This window comes from Girardinichthys multiradiatus, chromosome 17, assembly GCF_021462225.1.
Source record: "Girardinichthys multiradiatus isolate DD_20200921_A chromosome 17, DD_fGirMul_XY1, whole genome shotgun sequence".
Classification (NCBI taxonomy): Eukaryota; Metazoa; Chordata; class Actinopteri; order Cyprinodontiformes; family Goodeidae; genus Girardinichthys; species Girardinichthys multiradiatus.
In genome coordinates this window covers 30,725,981-30,744,478 of record NC_061809.1, presented here as the reverse complement: position 1 = coordinate 30,744,478, position 18,498 = coordinate 30,725,981, and the positions used below count along the sequence as shown (strand labels likewise).

The window sequence follows — 18,498 nt, the reverse complement described above, 5'->3', positions numbered from 1 at the left end:
GGCTGGTTAACACATATTAAGAATCAGTTCTTAATAGTTTTTATTGATTTCTAATTCAGCAAATCATTCTTTGAAATATTATTTTATTGAAATAATGCTTTATTTATCTTTCTGATTTGCATTGTGAACCGGTTGTTGAACACATACAAAATTGTTTTCTTAATTGATCGAAATTCCTCAAGACAAACCTTGGTTCTTAATCGAACATATTCACATTGAACTGTGACATCACTGCATCATTTTATTGGTTTCAGTTTTATTCTTGTATTCCTCTTTTTCATAGTTTTACTAGTTTTCTTCCTTCTTATACCCTCATTTTTCGTTAGTAGTCTAGTTGAATGTTAACAGCCTATTTGAAGAGTGTGTTGGCTGAAATATTTTAACTTGAGGATTAATTATTTTGTTAATAAATTCTTGTATTTTGGAGACATGTGTTCATTCTACATCTGTGTGCAGGACTTGGTGTTTGAGAACGCCAGAGACCTATGGCTCTATAATACTGCCACCTTGTGCCGGGTTTCACAAGACACACCCTGACAGACTGACAGTTGTTTGGCTGAAAGGAAATATTCAACCTTTGTAAATGATTTGGTTAATAATTATTAATAATACATAAAGATGAACTGTGATAGTAAAATTTAAAATGCTTTTGTCCTTCTGAGGAGACGATCCGTCTGACCTGACCATGGCTTTCATCTTCCTTTCGGTGTTTCGTTTCCCTTCCTGCCCCTGGAACCCCTGCTGGTTCAACACAATAACATTTGTAGCAGAGGAGTGGAGATGTCTGCGTGAAAGTTAGGTTGATTCTCACCTCTGTACTTCCTAGAGGGGGTGCCAGGCCACATGGGGTTTTTGCTAAGCTGATATAAGGAAGTGTCGATCTTTGTCTTGTCAGATCGGTCTCACTTCTGCTCAGTAATACGTCTGATGCTGAAAACCTGTCTCCCTTATAAGGCTAAATTAATAAAGCTGACTGAATGGTTATCATCGCTCTCTTTCTGTGGAAAATAGAATTTTTCTTCAACATGAACACATCAAAGATCAACATGAATGGCAGGTCCAAATGTTTCCCAGACTATCACCCGCCCCTGTTGAGTTGCTGTCTTCCCAGAGTGCATCCTGGTGCCATTTCTGCCCCAGGAGAGGAATGTAAAAGGAGGGAACCATTATACAACATCATGAAAAGATTCATCTGACGAGATCTTCACTCTTAACAGTTTTTATTGTTGACCCATAATCTGATATACACCACCCACTAATGAAGACCGTTTCATTATGTTGCACTCTCATTGCAATTGGTCCAGATCTGGTTGACTGATGTATTTACATTAGGGTCATCACACTATTACCTGGTTGCCTCACAGAGACCAACGAAAAGTTTTTAGCCCCAAAGGATTAGAAGCATTTTTCCACTGCTGTAAGGATCCAGCATTTACCGCAGTGACATGACAGACTGGACCGATTTGATGGTTAACTTTAGTTTGTCTCACCATGTACGCTACATTGTTGAGTCCTGGGTACTTCCTGTAGGTGGCGCTCTGGTCTGTGAGCAGCCGATCTCTGTCTGTATCTGGAAGACTTCCTGGTCCTTGATTAGGCCTCCGGCCTCGAGGAGAGCGCCTCGCTCTGGGGGGAAAAGACACATAAAACTGGATTATTTGACTTTGTACTATTAAAGTGCTGGTTTGAATATTTCAGTGTAGACAACATTGTAACCTTAGTGATGAGACAAATTAATGCAGAGATTTAAAATCCTCAGATTCCTAATAGTCAGAAAGTGCTATTAAAGGTAAAGAAAACAAAGCACAATGGTAAGAACCTGAAGCTGAAAGATAGAAGAAGCTCATAATTTAAGAACATTTATTTCATAAATCAACAAATTTGAATATTTCCAAAATAAAGTACGATTACTGCCGCAGATTGTATTCAAGTTCAGACACTTATCAGCTCAGGTGTCAGCCAAACCTGACCTTTTCCTGGAGTCAGCGGATGTGGGGGGTGAGGCTCCGTCGGCCTGAAGGATGCAGTCCATGTGGTCGTGGGCGGAGCTGTAGAGTCGCTGTGCCGCTTCACTCTGAACCGGTCCGTCTCCAAAGGCATCCATAATGTCATCCATTGAAGGAAACTCGCATTGGCCCCGCCGCTTTGCACGTTGGCGCAGTTTGTTTCTGTGATGCTCGATCTCAGACTTGTGCCTTAGCGCCACCTGCTGGACCACAGCAAAAATGTTCTAATATGACCCACTTAACATTGAGCAGTGTGTATGGCTTATGTGACTGACCTACCTCTGCGTTGACCTTTTCAGTGAGGGAGGGACTGGGCTGTGAAGGAGCGTGTGCTGCAGGCGGACTCGGTCGCGGCTGCATGGCAATAAGTTGCACCTTACTTGCCTGGCGACGGGTTCCATCTGAAGAGCCACGGGAGAGACGGTCAACGTGGTCAAAGATGGAAGATGAGGAGAGAAGTTCATCTGGACCGCTGCCTGATGGGACCACTGTACAAAGAGGGTAGAGGAACAACTGATTCACTAGGAAAACAAGGAAGCACCTCTCATAAAAAGGAGCAGACAAAGTATTTCACACAAAAACACATATACCTGCAGAGCTTTTCTTTTGGCTAGTTTTGGTAAGTAACAACTTTTCTGGGAGTTTATTCCAGATTAGTGGAGCATAAGATCTAAAAGCTGCTTCTCCATGTTTGGTTCTGGTTCTGGTTCTGCAGAGTAGATTTGAGCCAGAAGACCTGAGAGGTCTGGGTGGTTGATCCACTGACAACAAGTCTGTAATGTATTTTGGTGTTAAGCCATTCAGTGATTTATAGACTAACAGAAGTATTTTAAAGTCTATTCTCTGAGCTACGGGGAGCCAGTGTAGGGACTTTAGAACCGGGCTGATGTGCTCCACTTTCTTAGTTCTAGTGAGGACGCGGGCAGCAGCGTTCTGGATCAACTGCAGCTGTCTGATCCACTTTTTAGGCAGACCTGTGAAGACACCGTTGCAGTAATCAATTCTACTAAAGATGATGAATGAATTATTTTTCTTGGCCCATCCATGCATTGATTTCTTCTAAGCATTTACCAATCGCTGGAATGGGTTCGTTGTCACCTGGTGACATTGTAATGTAAGCTATGTTGCAATTCAATGAAATGGAATTCAGTTTTATTTCTATACCACCAATTCACAACACATGTCGTCTCAGATCATTTAACAAAGTCAATTCAATCAGTCTTCCAGATTTCCAGTCAGGTTCATACATTCCAATTAATCCACCCATTAAACAGTTCAGTCAGATTCAGTTATTTGTTCAAATTGGATAAAAAGTTTTTCTATCTAAGGAAACCCAGCAGATTGCATCCAGTCAGTGACTTGCAGCATTCACTCCTCCTGGATGAGCATGTAGAGACAGTGGACAGTCACTGGTGTTGACTTTGCAGCAATCCCTCATACTGAGCATGCATGTAGAGACAGTGGACAGGCTCAGGCTCAGTGTGAGCGGCCATCTGCCACGACCGACTGGGGGTTTGAGAGAACAGAGCAGAGACACAAAGAGAACAAAGAAGCACTGATCCAGGAGTACTTTCTATGGGAAGGAAAAGTGAATGTTAATGGTTATAGGTCCTTTAGTGGCTTCATCTAGGAGAGAAAGAACAGTGTCATCTGCATAGTTATGATAACTTATGTTGTTGTTTATTAAAATCTGAGTTAGGGGGAGCATGTAGATATTGAATAGGAGGGGCCCTAAGATGGACCCTTGGGGAACGCCACATGTGATGTTTGTGCTCTCTGATGTAAAGTTACCTACTGACGAAAAAAAGTCCCTGTTCTTCAAGTAGGATTTAAACCAGTTGAGTGCTGTACCAGAAAGGCCGACCCAGTTTTCCAGGCGCTCTAATAAAATGGAGTGATCAACAGTGTCAAATGCTGCACTAAGGTCCAATAATACCAGCACCGTGGTTCTTCCACAGTCTGCATTTATACGGATGTCATTAAACACCTTGACTACGGCAGTCTCTGTATAGTATGTAGTGAGTATAGTATGTTCTGATGCCTTTGTCACTTTAAATTAGAGAACATCTCAAGAACAAATTGCAGATGTGTGTGGAAACCCAAGTGTAAAGCTGGAGACACCATGCCAAATTTCTTTCCTTTTTCTCTCTTGATTCCAAGTCAGGAAACATCTGCATCATTCTGCAGTAGTTTGAGACAGTCGGCAGGAAGAACTGGCCCAAAAATCTGTTGGTGTGAGAAAATGTGAAGAGTCTGCAGGGTGTGAGGGAACCTCTATATATGTGTGTACTTCCAGACACGACATATCAGCACCTCATAGCAAATGTCAAGCATGGTGGTGGAGGTATGGTGATTTGGGCTTTTTTGTTTGCAGCCAAGAGCCTTAACCACAAAGCAAGGTCAACATATCCAGATTTACCTTAGCTACTCTTAACACTGAAAATTGACATTTTGAAGCTTAGTAAATTTGTGAAACAGATGGAAATGAAAGTAAAAGTAACTATCTACAAATAATATTTTGAAAAAGCACCAAGTTAATACTGTTATACATATTCCAGCCCAATGATGAAACCATTTAGTAACTGCAGATGTTTTTGAATGAAGGGCTGGCTCATCTGCTGAACTGCAGCGCAAGTTTCAATCTAAATCTCTGAGCAACAACCTGACCAAAGCCTTTCAGTGGTAGGGGTAGCTCTTATAGATTTTAGGGTTGATATTCTGCCATCAAGCCTCTATCTACTGTTACAAAAAACATGTTCTGGTTGTTTCTAATTTGGATTCGGAAGTCGAATGGTGAGACAAACAGGTGTTGTACAGTGAAACTGAAACACCTGGTTTTAGACCACAATAATTTATTAGTATGGTGTAGGACCTCCTTTTGCGGCCAATACAGCATCAGTTCGTCTTGGGAATGACATATACAAGTCCTGCACAGTGGTCAGAGGGATTTTAAGCCATTCTTCTTGCAGGATAGTAGCCAGGTCACTACGTGATACTGGTGGAGGAAAACGTTTCCTGACTCGCTCCTCCAAAACACCCCAAAGTGGCTCAATAATATTTAGATCTGGTGACTGTGCAGGCCATGGGAGATGTTCAACTTCACTTTCATGTTCATCAAACCAATCTTTCACCAGTCTTGCTGTGTGTATTGGTGCATTGTCATCCTGATACACGGCACCACCTTCAGGATACAATGTTTGAACCATTGGATGCACACGGTCCTCAAGAATGGTTCGGTAGTCCTTGGCAGTAACACGCCCATCTAGCACAAGTATTGGGCCAAGGGAATGCCATGATATGGCAGCCCAAACCATCATGAAGACTGGCTACCAGGCTGGTCCAATTTAGCCATGAAACCTCCCACACTAAAATGACAGGTGTTTCAGTTTCATTCTCCAACCCCTGTATTTAGGCAACGTGAGTATGAAGACCGACATTCAGACAATACGGAGCAGCATGGACTCAGATGTTCTGATAAACGATAATGAAATCTATTCACTGGGAGGATTTCTTGTTTCTAATCATCAGTTTCTAACAAGAACAAACTTTAGATTCATCTGTCCCTCTTTCAGGTCGACCAGGGTCCGTGCTCAAATTTCTCTCACAGAGCGTTCCAGCTAATACTCAGACGTAACCCATTAGGTGATAAATGGATTGAACTTAGTGTCTTCCCGGGCATACCACTACTCACAGCACTAAACCAATCGCACACCGATACACAGATCAGTAGGCAACTTGAGGATTAAGTGCCTTGCCCATCAAAATGTTGAAGCTGGAGCTACCTCCATGGACGTACCGTGGAGGAAATTCCTTCACAATGATGTCAGACACTAACAACGTCAGAAAATATATTATATTTTAATAAAATATATTAAAAACATTTAATATACTTATTTTCCCTGTAGGGAAACTTGTTCTGGTGAAGCTGCAGCAAACGTAGATACAATAAAAATGGTGCAAATCAACAATCAAATAACATCGATAAAAGACAGTTTGGCATTTGTAGTGAAAAGAGGACTTAAAATGATTATTAATTAATAATTATTATTAATTAATTAATTAATTAATTAATGAGTATCTCTGCCTGAAGGAAGCAGCTCATTCTCAGGATGGAGAACAAGGGCCGGGTCAGCCAGGATTTCTTCTGCAGTTTTCAGCACCAATTGTGGCTGGATGGACTGATGAACTTTCTCACCGATAACTTCTGTGGCAATTTTAATTAGATGGGAGAACCTTCACAAATGAGTTTCCATACCAAGCCTGGATGCTGAACCGTAATAAGCTCTCCATAACTGCCTGGTAGGAAAGAAAGCATGATCTTCTTATATTCCCCGGGCTCTGAGTCTTCTAAGGAAGAACATCCTCCCCTGCAGTTTGGACACCAACAATATGCTTGTTCCAGGAAACATGTGGTCTATGTAGACACCTAAGGTACTTTCATGCCATCTCCATGTTTTGTGAAACGACCAATGCGGTGATGGAATAGGAGTCATCCTGCCTCTGTTCTGCCCCAGACTCACCAAGCAAGGTGTCACATGCCCCGATCCGCTGACTTCAGGAAAAAAAGCATTCACAAAACTGAGAAATAAATATGGATGAGGATAGTAAGATGGTAGGAAATAAAATGTAAACCAGCAACAGAATCCCTGCACTTCTAGTTCTTCCACCATTACTGTTTGAAAAGAACGATAAGGGGTCGACTAAGATGCAGATTTCATGTGTAGCGCTGACATCGATGCAGCGCGACACCTCCTGTCATCCTGTCAATTTAATCTTTGAATGCTCCAGCTGTACAGGATATTATTGTTTCCACTTGGCCCAAGGGAGCTCACACACGGGTCATGTTTGTGGTTTTGTGACGGAAATGAGGCTTTTCATTTTTTTTACTCAGTTTCCTAGTCTCCTGGTTGCTTCTCAGCAGTCGCCACTCATCATTAGTCTCACCTGTTTTCTAGCCAAGTAATCACTCTCCTCATCAGAAATACCTCCCAGGTTTCTCAAGGTCATTGCCAGATCCTTCTGGAAACACACCAGGTATGGGTTGTTTCTTGTGCTTTGTTTTCAGCTCATCCCTTTTAATTTTCCAAGCTGTTTATTATTAAATCATTAATTTTGCATCAACGCTGTCTGCCTACTTTTCGTACTTCGCTCCCAGCGTCTTGACACCTTAAGGAAATCCTGCATGTAGCAGTTGGAAAGCAAGTTAAAGCTTCATGAAAGAAATGAGGTAAATTATGCTTAAAACACCAGTGAGTAAAGGATTGAACATACCTATTTTGGTCCTCCCTTTATTTATGAGTGCAATAAATAGAAAAAAAGAAAGATTATTGGTAAAAAACAATAAGTTCATCTTCTACAGTGATCTCCATCATTCTATGGTTTGAGTACTTTACTCTGTCATTTTGTCATATCTCTAAAGGCTTCACATGATGACATCATCAATGGTCTTACCATTTTTGGGTATCTTCCTATGGTGTTTCCCCTCACTGGGCGTGACCACAGGTCTGGTGCTTTCCTCTGCCGACTCCCTGCCACTAGATTGGTCACTTCCTAATGAATCACCGTCTGTAGGGCTGAGCCTAATGGGGAACAACGTCTCAGTCTAATGAACCCAACAAGCTACATTTTCAGGAATGATTAAACTGGTTGAAAATGAACTTGGTTTATAGGGGGAAAATGTTCTTGTGGATTTTTCTTAAAGGTTTATAGACATTTTCAGATATCAGGGACATATTTGCATCTTCTTTCTGGACTTTAGGATAACAGTTTCAAGCTTTGAGACTTGAAGCAGCTGAAATGTTTGGGAAACTGAAGCATTCGACTACATTTTACAGAAGCTTTCTGACCTTCCCCTGCGGCGATTTGAACGTGCTGCCTTAGTGGAGGATCCTTTGGATTTGGGAGTGTTGAGTTCTCCACCATCAGAGGGCGTGGCCTCTTTCATTGGAGCAGGTAGTGGGCCAGTCTCCTGGATCACCATGATGTCATCTTTACTGTGCTGACCAAGATGGAGCTTTGCAAAGTCAAACCCTTTGACACTGGGAGCTTGAAGCTGCAGAGGACACCCATGTCAGTCCTGAATTCGTTTATAGCCGATTCAGGGGAAACTTTACAACTTTCAGGTGTACCTTCTGCCTTTGTTGGATGGTGTTGATGGCATCTGGTTGAAACTCAAGCTTCTCAGATCCACAAAGCTTCCAGTAGAGGATGATAATAATGAAGACAGCTAGCAGGACAGGCACAACGACACCTACGATCAACCAAATGCTGCTGCTCTGAGTCTCAGCTGGAGGGACAGAGTCAGTCTCTACAGCTGGACACAGCAGAGGAACAGGTGAGAGAAACCCTCATGCATCAGATAGAATGATACAAACATCTGGAACATCTGTGTTTTTGGCTGATTCGGTTTTTGACTCACGTTGAGCCAGTGGCTTTTGAACTCGGTGTCCAAGGACAATGGCGGCTCTTTGAAGCTCCAGGCGGTTCATGGTGGCTGCAGTCACCTCTGCCGGGACTCTCTCCCCACCTGGACCCTCTACAAAGTAAAACACCTCAAGGGGGCGCTCTGGTCCAGACAGCCTGGATATCCGCACCACCTGACACAAAACCATTGAGATTTATTATTTCCCAGAGTTTTTTCCAAACAGACTGATCCCACCTCACATACAGGAAGTCTGAGGCTGCATGTGGTCGGAATATTCTTCTAATTAAATTTTCTCACCAGGAACCAGTGATGAAAAACAAATATTTTATTCTAAGACTGTGCCTTCAACTGTGACTGTTGAAGGCACAGTCTTGTCTCTACACCTTGGCTTTCCCCTTTTCAAAGAAAAGTGCTATGCTAACAGTTCTAACAGTGCAAGCTTTTAGCATGCATGAACGAGGAATGTAATGGTAAATGCAGAGCTAAGTGTTTGTCAGTGCACTGTCCGGTGACACAAATCAAGCAGGCTGGTGCAAAGAGAACAATTCGGTGCGAATGATGCTCGATAACCTAATAACTGGTTAAAATACAGCATTTAACTCCAAGTGTTCATCATAGATCTCAGAAAATTAAACCATTGTAACTTAAAATCACCACATATATTATCTTTAAAAATATGGCCTTATTCCAACCCCCGGAATATGGGAAAAACTTACATTTGCCCCCCCCAATAAATCATTAGAGGATCCCATATTTCTTTTAAAATACTCGTACTCGTCGTCTTCCGCTTATCCGGGACCGGGTCGGGGGAGCAGCAGACTCAGCAGAGACGCCCAGACGTCCCTCTCCCCAGACACCTCCTCCAGTTCCTCTGGGGGGAGCCCAAGGCGTTGCCAGGCCAGCCGAGAGACATAGTCCCTCCAGCGTGTCCTGGGCCGTCCCCTGGGCCTCCTCCCGGTGGGACGTGCCTGGAACACCTCCTGAGGAAGGCGTCCAGGAGGCATCCGGTATAGATGCCCGAGCCACCTCAACTGGCTCCTCTCGATGTGGAGGAGCAGCGGCTCTACTCCGAGCCCCTCCCGGATGGCCGAGCTCCTTACCCTATCTCTAAGGGAGTGCCCGGCCACCCTACGGAGGAAGCTCATTTCAGCCGCTTGTATCCGAGATCTCGTTCTTTCGGTCATTACCCAAAGTTCATGGCCATAGGTGAGGGTAGGAACGTAGACCGACTGGTAAATCGAGAGCTTCATTTTTCGGCTCAGCTCTCTCTTCACCACCACGGACTGGCACAGCGCTCCCATTACTGTGGCAGCCCCACCGATCCGTCTGTCGATCTCCCTCCATTCTTCCTTCACTCGTGAACAAGACCCTGAGATACTTGAACTCCTCAACTTGAGGCAGGAACTCCCCTCCAACGTGGAGAGGACAAGCCACCCTTTTCCAGTCGAGAACTATGGCTTCGGACTTGGAGGAGCTGATCTTCATCCCAGCCGCTTCACACTCGGCTGCGAACCGCCCCAGTGCATGCTGTAGGTCTTGGCTAGAGGGGGCCAGCAGGACCACATCATCTGCAAAAAGAAGAGACGAAATCCACTGGTCCCCAAACCAGACCCCTCTGGCCTTTGGCTGCACCTAGAAATCCTGTCCATAAAAGTTATGAACAGGACCGGTGACAAAGGGCAGCCCTGCCGAAGTCCAACATGCACCGGGAACAGGTCCGACTTAGTGCCGGCAATGCGAACCAAACTCCTGCTCCGCTCATACAGAGACCGGATGGCCCCTAATAAAGGGCCCCCGACTTCATACTCTTGGAGCACCCCCCACAGGGCATCACAAGGGACACAGTTGAATGCCTTCTCCAGGTCCACAAAACACATGTAGACCGGTTGGGCAAACTCCCATGAACCCTCGAGCACCCTGTAGAGGGTATAGAGCTGGTCCAGTGTTCCACTGCCGGGACGAAAACCACACTGCTCCTCCTGAAGCCGAGGTTCAACTATCGGCCGGACTCTCCTCTCCAATACCCTGGTGTAGGCCTTACCAGGAGGCTGAGGAGTGTGATCCCCCTGTAGTTGGAACACACCCTCCGGTCACCATTCTTATGAAGGAGGACCACTTCCCCAGTCTGCCAGTCGAGAGGCACTGTCCCCGACCACCACGCAATGTTGAAGAGGCGTGTCAACCATGACATCCCCACAACATCCAGAGATTTGAGGTACTCAGGGCGGATCTCATTCACCCCCGAAACCCTGCCACCACGGAGCTTTTTAAACACCTTGATGACTTCAGCCTGGGTGATGAAAGAATCCAACCCCAAGTCCCCAGCCTCTGTTTCCACCAGGGAATGCGTGATGGCAGGATTGAGGAGATCCTCAAAGTACCTCTTCCACCGCCTGATAATGTCCTCAGTCGAGGTCAGCAGCCTCCCACAAACACTGTAAACAGTGTTGGCGAAGCACTGCTTCCCCCTCCTGAGGCGCCGGACGGTTTGCCAGAATCGCTTCGAGCCAACCGGTAGTCCTTCTCCATGGCCTCACCGAACTCCTCCCAGGCCCGAGTTTTTGCCTCTGCCACCGCCCGGGCCGCGGCAAGCTTGGCCTCATGGTACCCGTCAGCCGCCTCAGGAGTCCCACAAGCCAACCTCAACCGATAGGACTCCTTCTTCAGCTTGACAGCACCCTTACTGCTGGTGTCCACCACCGGGTTTGGGGATTGCCGCCGCAACAGGAACCACAGACCTTACGGCCGCAGCTACGGTCAGCAGCATCGACAATAGATGCGGAGAACATGGTTCACTCGGACTCTATGTCTCCAACATCCCCTCGAATCTGGTCAAAGCTCTCCCGGAGGTGGGAGTTGAATACATCCCTGGCCGAGGGCTCCGCCAGACGTTCCCAACAGACCCTCACTATGTGCTTGGGCCTGCCAAGTCTGTCCGGCTTTCTCCTCCTCCAGCGGATCCAACTCACCACCAGGTGATGATCAGTGGACAGCTCAGCCCCTCTCTTCACCCGAGTGTCCAAAACATGCGGCCGAAGGTCTGATGATACGACAACAAAGTCGATCATCGACCTCCTGCCTAGGGTGTCCTGGTGCCAAGTGCACTGATGGACACCCTTATGTTTGAACATGGTGTTCATTATGTTCATTATCCGTGACGAGCACAGATGTCCAATAACAAAACACCACTCGGATTCAGATCAGCGAGGCCATTCCCCCCGATCACGCCTCTCCAGGTGTCACTGTTGTTCCCCACGTGGGCGTTGAAGTCTCCCAGCAGAATAATGGAGTCCCCGGGAGGGGCACTATCCAGCACCCCCGACAGGGACGCCAAGAAGGCCGGGTACTCCGCATTATCGCTCGGCCCGTAGGCCGAAATGACAGTCAGAGACCTGTCCCGAACCCGAAGGCGCAGGGATGCGACCCTCTCATCCACCGGGGTAAACCCCAACACGAGACGGCTGAGCTGGGGGGCGACAAGCAAACCCACACCAGCCCGCCGCCTCTCCCCGTGGGCCACTCCAGAGTAGAAGAGAGTCCAACCCCTCTCAAGGAGATGGGTTCCAGAGCCCACGTTGTGCGTGGAGGCGAGCCCGACTATTTCTAGTCAATTTCTCTCGACCTCCCGCACAAGCTCAGGCTCCTTGCCCCCCAGCGAGATGACATTCCACGTCCCTAGAGCCAGCCTAAGCATCCGGGGATCGGGCTGCTGAGGTCTCCACCTTCGTCTGCCACCCAATCCTCTTTGCACCAGTCCCTCACGGTTCCCCCTGGAGGTGGTGGGCCCACTGGGGGATGGCCTCGCATCTCTCCCTCGGGCTTGGCCCGGCCGGGTCCCGCGAGGAGCAACCCGGCCACCAGGCACTCTCTTGACGAGTTCCAACCCCAGGCCTGGCTCCAGGGTGGGACCCCGGCTCCGCCGTACCGGGCAACGTCACGTGCCTCGTTTCTGTAGTCATCATGAGGGATTCTTAAACTGCTCTTTGTCTGACCCATCACCTAGAGCCTGTTTGCCATGGGAGACCCTACCAGGGGCATTTAAGCCCCAGACAACATAGCCTGTAGGATCATTCGAGCACTCAAACCCCTCCACCATGTTAAGGTGGCGGTTCAAGGAGGGGTTAAATATTCAATATTCAAATAAAAATGGATAAAAGGAAATCTGCCATTCATCCACGAAAAACAATGCATTTATACCTTGCTCTACAGTTACAATAGTCACAATATATGGTAGGCAGAGAATTAGGTGCCAATACAGGAATATGGAAAAATTTGTCATATTTTTGTACCTCTTTGCAAGAGATTTTATGTTATTTATATTTTAAATGTGAAAAGAAAATTCAACCAAATTTTACTTCTTCTCATCTATTTTAACCAAAAAACATCTTTAATTTCAAAGTTATATTTCACAATTGAAAACAAAAATTTAATGACTACTTGACTTTTATGACTGGTTTCTGATAAAAATATCCAAATATGAAACTATTCATGGCCCTTGAGTCCTGTATCTGTATCTGTATCTAAAACCCTGTTTACCTTTTGCACAGGTGAAACACAAACTATGAAAAATGTTGATGCTGAATCTACCAGAGCGAGGAAGCCAGAACAGCTCAGGAGGAATTAGATGATCAGATGACTCTTAGCAGGTGTAAAAGCAAGTTAGAAGGTATTATTTTGCTTTTTATTTGTTTATACCTGCAGACTGTTGTTGCCCACGGCGGTTGCCCTTTTCCAGCGCCTCCTGCTGGTCTGCTGCAGTCCTTCCTCCAGTAGCAGAGCCAGACGTCTCTCCAGGCGAGCTTTAAAGCTCCTCTCAGCCACCTGCTGCTCATGAACACCCAGCAGGACTGAAATAGCACAGAGGAGTGAGCAAAGCACAAACCTACAGGTGTGACCTTTTTAACACACAATAAGCTTTCTTCAGATTGAAGTAAAAGTAAGAGCTGCAGTTGTACCTGTACGGACCCATGTGGCACGCAAGTGGTGAGACATATTTAGCTCAGGATAATGGAAGGCTGTGAACACACATTTAAAAATTCAAGTCTCACTTAGTACAATGCATGTTTATAATATAGGGGGGCGGGGACCGATAGCAGTTTTATGGCCGATCACCAATTTAAAAAGCCTGACCTGGCGATACAGATTTTGTTTTATAACTGACACTGTCAGGTGTTATAAGGTCACCATACACCTTTCAAAATTCCAATCTTATTTTTTTAAGAACATTGAACAAAACCCATGAAACAATACAAACGTGTTTAAACTGCAGATGAGTAATTGCTCTCAAATATAAATGAAAAGTTTGGAGCATCGCAATTCCTTTAATCTTTCATTTTTCATATTTTAAAAAGAAACAAAACTTACAGAACAGGGTAGACAAGTAGATAAGATCGAGGGATAAGATTGGTTTCACACTAAGTATTGGCCGATCACGATATCCCAAAATGAAGGAAATCAGGGCCAACTGATTGGCCAGCCGATCACTAGGTTGCGTTAAGGAACCTTTAGTTGTGTGTGTGTCTGTGTTGACGTACGTTCTGCAATCTGCAGAGCAGGAAATCCAACATAAAAACTGAACTCGACCAGGCTGAGCTTCCTCAGGTGTTCGCTGACCTCTGACCCTGGCAGGTATCCTTTCCCATCTCTCACAGCAAATGTGATGTCAACGGGAACCTTCTGCCCCGCTGCTGGCCAAGCTATGCCCATCGTGATGTTTAGCAGCTGTGTGAGGAAGTCAAAGGCTTAATTATCTTAGCTGACATCAGCATGTCAATGAACAGGTATGACTCACCTGTACGGTGCTGTTTCCTGCCTCATGTGACCTTCTTCGGCTCTCTGTATATGCCATCATCAGCCCTCTCTCAACCCTTTCAGTGAAGTTGCACACTCTGATGTCGACATGGGTGGGAACAAACTGCAGCACCGAGTGGATCTGATACCCAAGGTCAGGTATGGTATACAGTGGGGATACGGTAGGAATGGGACCTGAGCTACGTGGAGACTGGCGGAGAGCGTTGATGACAGATATGGCAGTGTATATCATCGGTCCTGACACGACACGAAAGGCAAAACTGGATGGAGTTCTCAGGAACTGAAAAAGAAACGAGGTGAGAAAACAAGTCTCAAACAGAGTAAATCAAATCTTTGCTTAAACAGTTAAGTATTACCGTATTTTCCGCACTATAAGGCGAACTTAAAAACCTTTAATATTTTCAAAAAATGACAGTGCGCCTTGTAATCCGGAGCGCCTTATATATGGATCAATTGGTTAATTCATACTAGTTGTACACGGCGCTCTGTCAAAATGTTTCAGTACGACTGGTAAACTACAAAGCCGCACCGCTTGCAGCATTACGGCTACCGTAGTCAGGGGCGGCGCCGAAGTAATAGCGGTAAACACCTGTACTGTGCTTACTCCTAGTCCAACACCACTGGTGTGTGTATAACGTTTGAATGTACTGTTGCAGGAATTGCCTGAACTATATGTGATTAGAAGCTCAGTGTGTGGGGTGTATGTTTCGTGTGTGTGTATTGAAGATGTTGACATTACTCCTCCGGACAGAGGTGGCGCTGTGTGCTGCCGTAGCTGAGAATCAAGAGTGAAGGAGTGACGTCGGTATTATTGTGTGTGTGGGGTGGGTAGAGACGGCGACCGGAGCAGCGGTGTATGAGTCTGTAAGCCCTGTGTTTTTACGTGCTGCAAAGTCATTAAAAAGAACCCCGAATCTCGTCAACAACTCAGTGTTTTGATGCTGTTTCTTCATGCTCAACTCAGCAACGTATGAGTGAGGGAGTTAACCCCGAGGAAACTAGTAACTTCGGCCCTGGAGAAAGAGTCTCCCCTGTGTCATCAGACTACGGTCAGGGGACAGAAACAGGAAAGGTTAACAGTACAAACGTTTGATTTAGTGCATCAAACTGTTTCTTTTACGTGTTTACTGAATTTCACGTTTTAACTAACGTTTGATTTCAACTTCAACTTCATAGACTCCAATGCATTCCTAACGTGCGGTTGGCTCTATTCAATATAATTCTATGTAGAGGAGACCTTACCATGAGAGTGAATGGAGTTATCAGAACGCTGGTTTGTAGTGTATTAATAAAGTTTGACTGACTGACTTATCTGACTGTTTTGTTGACATTCTCTTTAGCACAGCTCCATCTAGTGGATGCATAACGCAACCCCAGTCAGACGTTTGACTGCAGTAGCTTCTATTCTATGCGCCTTATAATCCGGTGCGCCCTATATATGAAAAAAGTTCTAAAATAGGCCATTCATTGAAGGTGCGCCTTATAATCCGGTGCGCCTTATAGTGCGGAAAATACGGTACTCATCAAGTAAAGGCCTAAAGAAGATTGGCAGTTAGAAACTGGTCAAATTTGGTGCAAGACCAAACTCTTTCAGGTGAGCCCATGCTGGAGTGCTTGCCTTTTATGCAGCACAACTTGTTCTTTAAATGATTTAGTAACAATAAGGGACAACAGTCAGAGACTGTACTTGGGGTCACATGCTTACCTGCAGCTCCACCGAGCGGTTGAACTCTTTCCTCAGCACATCCCGGACATGACTGAAACTAGCCGATGAGCCTTTAGCACTCACTGCAGACAGAAACAACACTGCATCACCTGGTTGAATGAAGAAGCAGTACTTCCTGTAACACGACAGGCTGGGGGACTTACCGACTCTGACCAGGTACAGCTCAGGCTTGGTGACATTACACAGATACTGTCTGGTGAGCGGTGTCTGGGCCCCTTTGGGTGTGGTAACTGGGGTGCCTCTGGTTAGACTGATGGAGGTAATCTGGGTGGTGGTCATTATGGCAGGGGTTTTTGCTATTTTTTCTGTCATCACTGATGGTCTTTCTGGTCTACCAGGACGAGCTGATGGTCTCAGTGGGGTGGCGGGTGACACCTGGCTGGTAGTGTTGGATGGTGGAGCAGGACTGGAAGTGGTTTGGGAGGTTTTTGGTAGAGTAGGTGACTTCTCATTTGTAAGAGCAGGTGAGGGAGTGAGGGGAGGATTGGGTCCTTTTGGTGGATGTTTGTGATCTAGCTCTGTAGGAGGCCCTCTAAGGGTGGGGACTGGGGTCAGAGGAGAATGGTGGGTTTGAGTCTTTAAGGGAGTAATGGAGAGTCTGGACTTGGTCTGATGTATATGCTCCTCCTGCTCCCTCTCCTTCACCTTCTGCCTTTCCTTCTCTCTCTCCTTTTCTCGGGCCAGCAGGTTGGTGTAGTACTCCAGACTGTTCATGTCCGGCAGTAGCACCTCTGTCGGTTCCAGAGGCATCATGTCCTCTGGGTCATATTCCTCGTCCCATGTGGAAAAAACATCCAGGTGGGCAGTGTGGGTGTGCAGGGGTACATTAGGAGTGGAGGAGGAGGGAGAGACAGGGAGAGGGGAGAAAAGAGCGAGGGTTGGACGGGCAGGGAAGGCGGTGTCATAAGAGACCCAGCCACCCCCAGAGTCCATGTCCCAGGGGTGGCTGGGCAGGGGTGTGGCAAGACCAAGTTCCTCTCCATCTGGCACCATGAAGGACAAAGTCTCTAAATAGTCTCCAGAGCCCCATCCTTCTTCTAGTGAGGGGCCCTGTTCCCAGGGCGGAGGAGGGGTGAGGGTGGGCTGGCTGTGTGGGGGGAAAGGTGGGGGTAGACTGGGAGACAGGAGGTCTGGAGGTCTAAGGAGGAGGTGGATTCCCTGAGCACCAGCATCCGGGTCCTCTGCTGAGCCGGCACCAGCGATGTCACCATGGTAACCAAAATCTGAGGGCCCAATGGGAGGTGGGGAGGAGGTTGAAGAGGATGTAGATGATGGTGATGATGGCTTCATTATCCTGTTCAAATCCAACACACCTGTGGGGAATTAAATAACAGAATCTGTTGAGTTTAAATGATGAGTCCTATCCGAACAGTTGAACCTTGAACACAATGAATGACCCCTGAAATTATCAGGGGGCCGTGAACAACCTGACTGACTAAAACATCAGATTTTTATCGCAACCTGGTATATTCCTTCCCCGGAAACTATTTTTTCAGAACCTTCTAGCTAACCTGGCTGTTTCTTGTTCATGTTCACTGTGGGGCACAAAGGCGGGCTGTTTATTGAAACTAGCTCTGCTTATCCTAAGAGTGTCCCCTGCTACTGCTGTTCTGGAAACACAGTAAAACTGGCCGATATCTGATTAGGCTGCTGAGTGGGTGAGAGAGAAAGTGAGACTGCCTTGGTGATGATAAAAAAAAACTTTGGATTTCAGCCATAAAACTAAACCCGATGGTTCTGTCCCAGTGCCAAGGGGTTCCAGTCAGGATTACAGCCCAATGTTCTACAGCTATAACCAGTGTTGTGTGTAACACGTTACAGTAACGTAACTACTTTTTGGGGTTAAAAGTATTGTAATGCGTTACCACTGAAAGTTTTAACGAAACATAGTTTCTTTTTCAATTCAGTACTTTTATTGAGGACAGATCAGAGCTGTAGAGCTCTGGGACAGATCTGACAAAAGGTGGGTGTGTGTTGTGATGACAAACTTGAAAGTGCATTTGTTTTCCTGAGGTCAAGGACACTCAGCCTGCCCCAACAAAGGCTTTCATCTTCCTTTCTGCTCCCTCCTGCTGGTCATCCCCACTGTGTTTACAAGCTAAAGGGAAATGTTTATGGCAGAGAGAGTAGTCGAGACGTCTCAGTTAATTCAGTTGTCACCTCTGCTTTTCCTAGAGGGTAATACCTGATATATATTTTTTTAATAAATCCACTATTCTTCCCGTAATAGAGTCGTGTGTCTGAAAACCGGGCTTGTGTCTTCAGTACCATTTAATCCTAGGCCATCAAGATGCAATTTGCACAGATATTAGAGAGCAGGGAAGCTCTACTGGCTACCCTGACCTTGCTCAAATTTAAAATCCGATGGATTGGCAAGGCAGAGTGGAGAGAAGCACCGCGTGCACTAATCGCGTGAGTGTTGCACTCTACTCCACAATACAGAACCAGCAGAAAACTACAGAAGGTCCTGGAGCTGCACACAGCAGTGAGAAGGACTTTTTCACTTCTGCTGAGAAGGATGAGGTATAATC

General features: G+C 46.1%; 1 protein-coding gene across 6 annotated transcripts in view; it reads right to left on the bottom strand.

The window, feature by feature from the left end:
- Positions 1 to 18,498, bottom strand: part of si:dkeyp-27e10.3 (UPF0606 protein KIAA1549) — a 37,117-nt gene that overhangs the window by 3,027 nt on the left and 15,592 nt on the right. For 4 of the 6 annotated variants that reach the window (XR_007042151.1, XM_047390343.1, XM_047390346.1 and 1 more), the window contains exons 3-16: positions 16,111 to 17,280; positions 15,947 to 16,029; positions 14,222 to 14,521; positions 13,965 to 14,151; positions 13,386 to 13,445; positions 13,126 to 13,277; positions 8,425 to 8,602; positions 8,135 to 8,319; positions 7,853 to 8,058; positions 7,458 to 7,585; positions 7,278 to 7,292; positions 2,286 to 2,494; positions 1,971 to 2,209; positions 1,491 to 1,626 (exon numbers count right to left, since the gene is read on the bottom strand). Coding sequence is in view for 5 of the 6 variants with exons in the window: in XM_047390343.1 (XP_047246299.1) it covers positions 1,491 to 1,626; positions 1,971 to 2,209; positions 2,286 to 2,494; positions 7,278 to 7,292; positions 7,458 to 7,585; positions 7,853 to 8,058; positions 8,135 to 8,319; positions 8,425 to 8,602; positions 13,126 to 13,277; positions 13,386 to 13,445; positions 13,965 to 14,151; positions 14,222 to 14,521; positions 15,947 to 16,029; positions 16,111 to 17,280 (3,248 nt within the window). In the remaining variant the exon portion in view is untranslated. The remainder of the gene's footprint in view (positions 1 to 1,490; positions 1,627 to 1,970; positions 2,210 to 2,285; positions 2,495 to 7,277; positions 7,293 to 7,457; positions 7,586 to 7,852; positions 8,059 to 8,134; positions 8,320 to 8,424; positions 8,603 to 13,125; positions 13,278 to 13,385; positions 13,446 to 13,964; positions 14,152 to 14,221; positions 14,522 to 15,946; positions 16,030 to 16,110; positions 17,281 to 18,498) is intronic. The other 2 variants (XM_047390344.1, XM_047390345.1) reach the window with 2 other exon arrangements.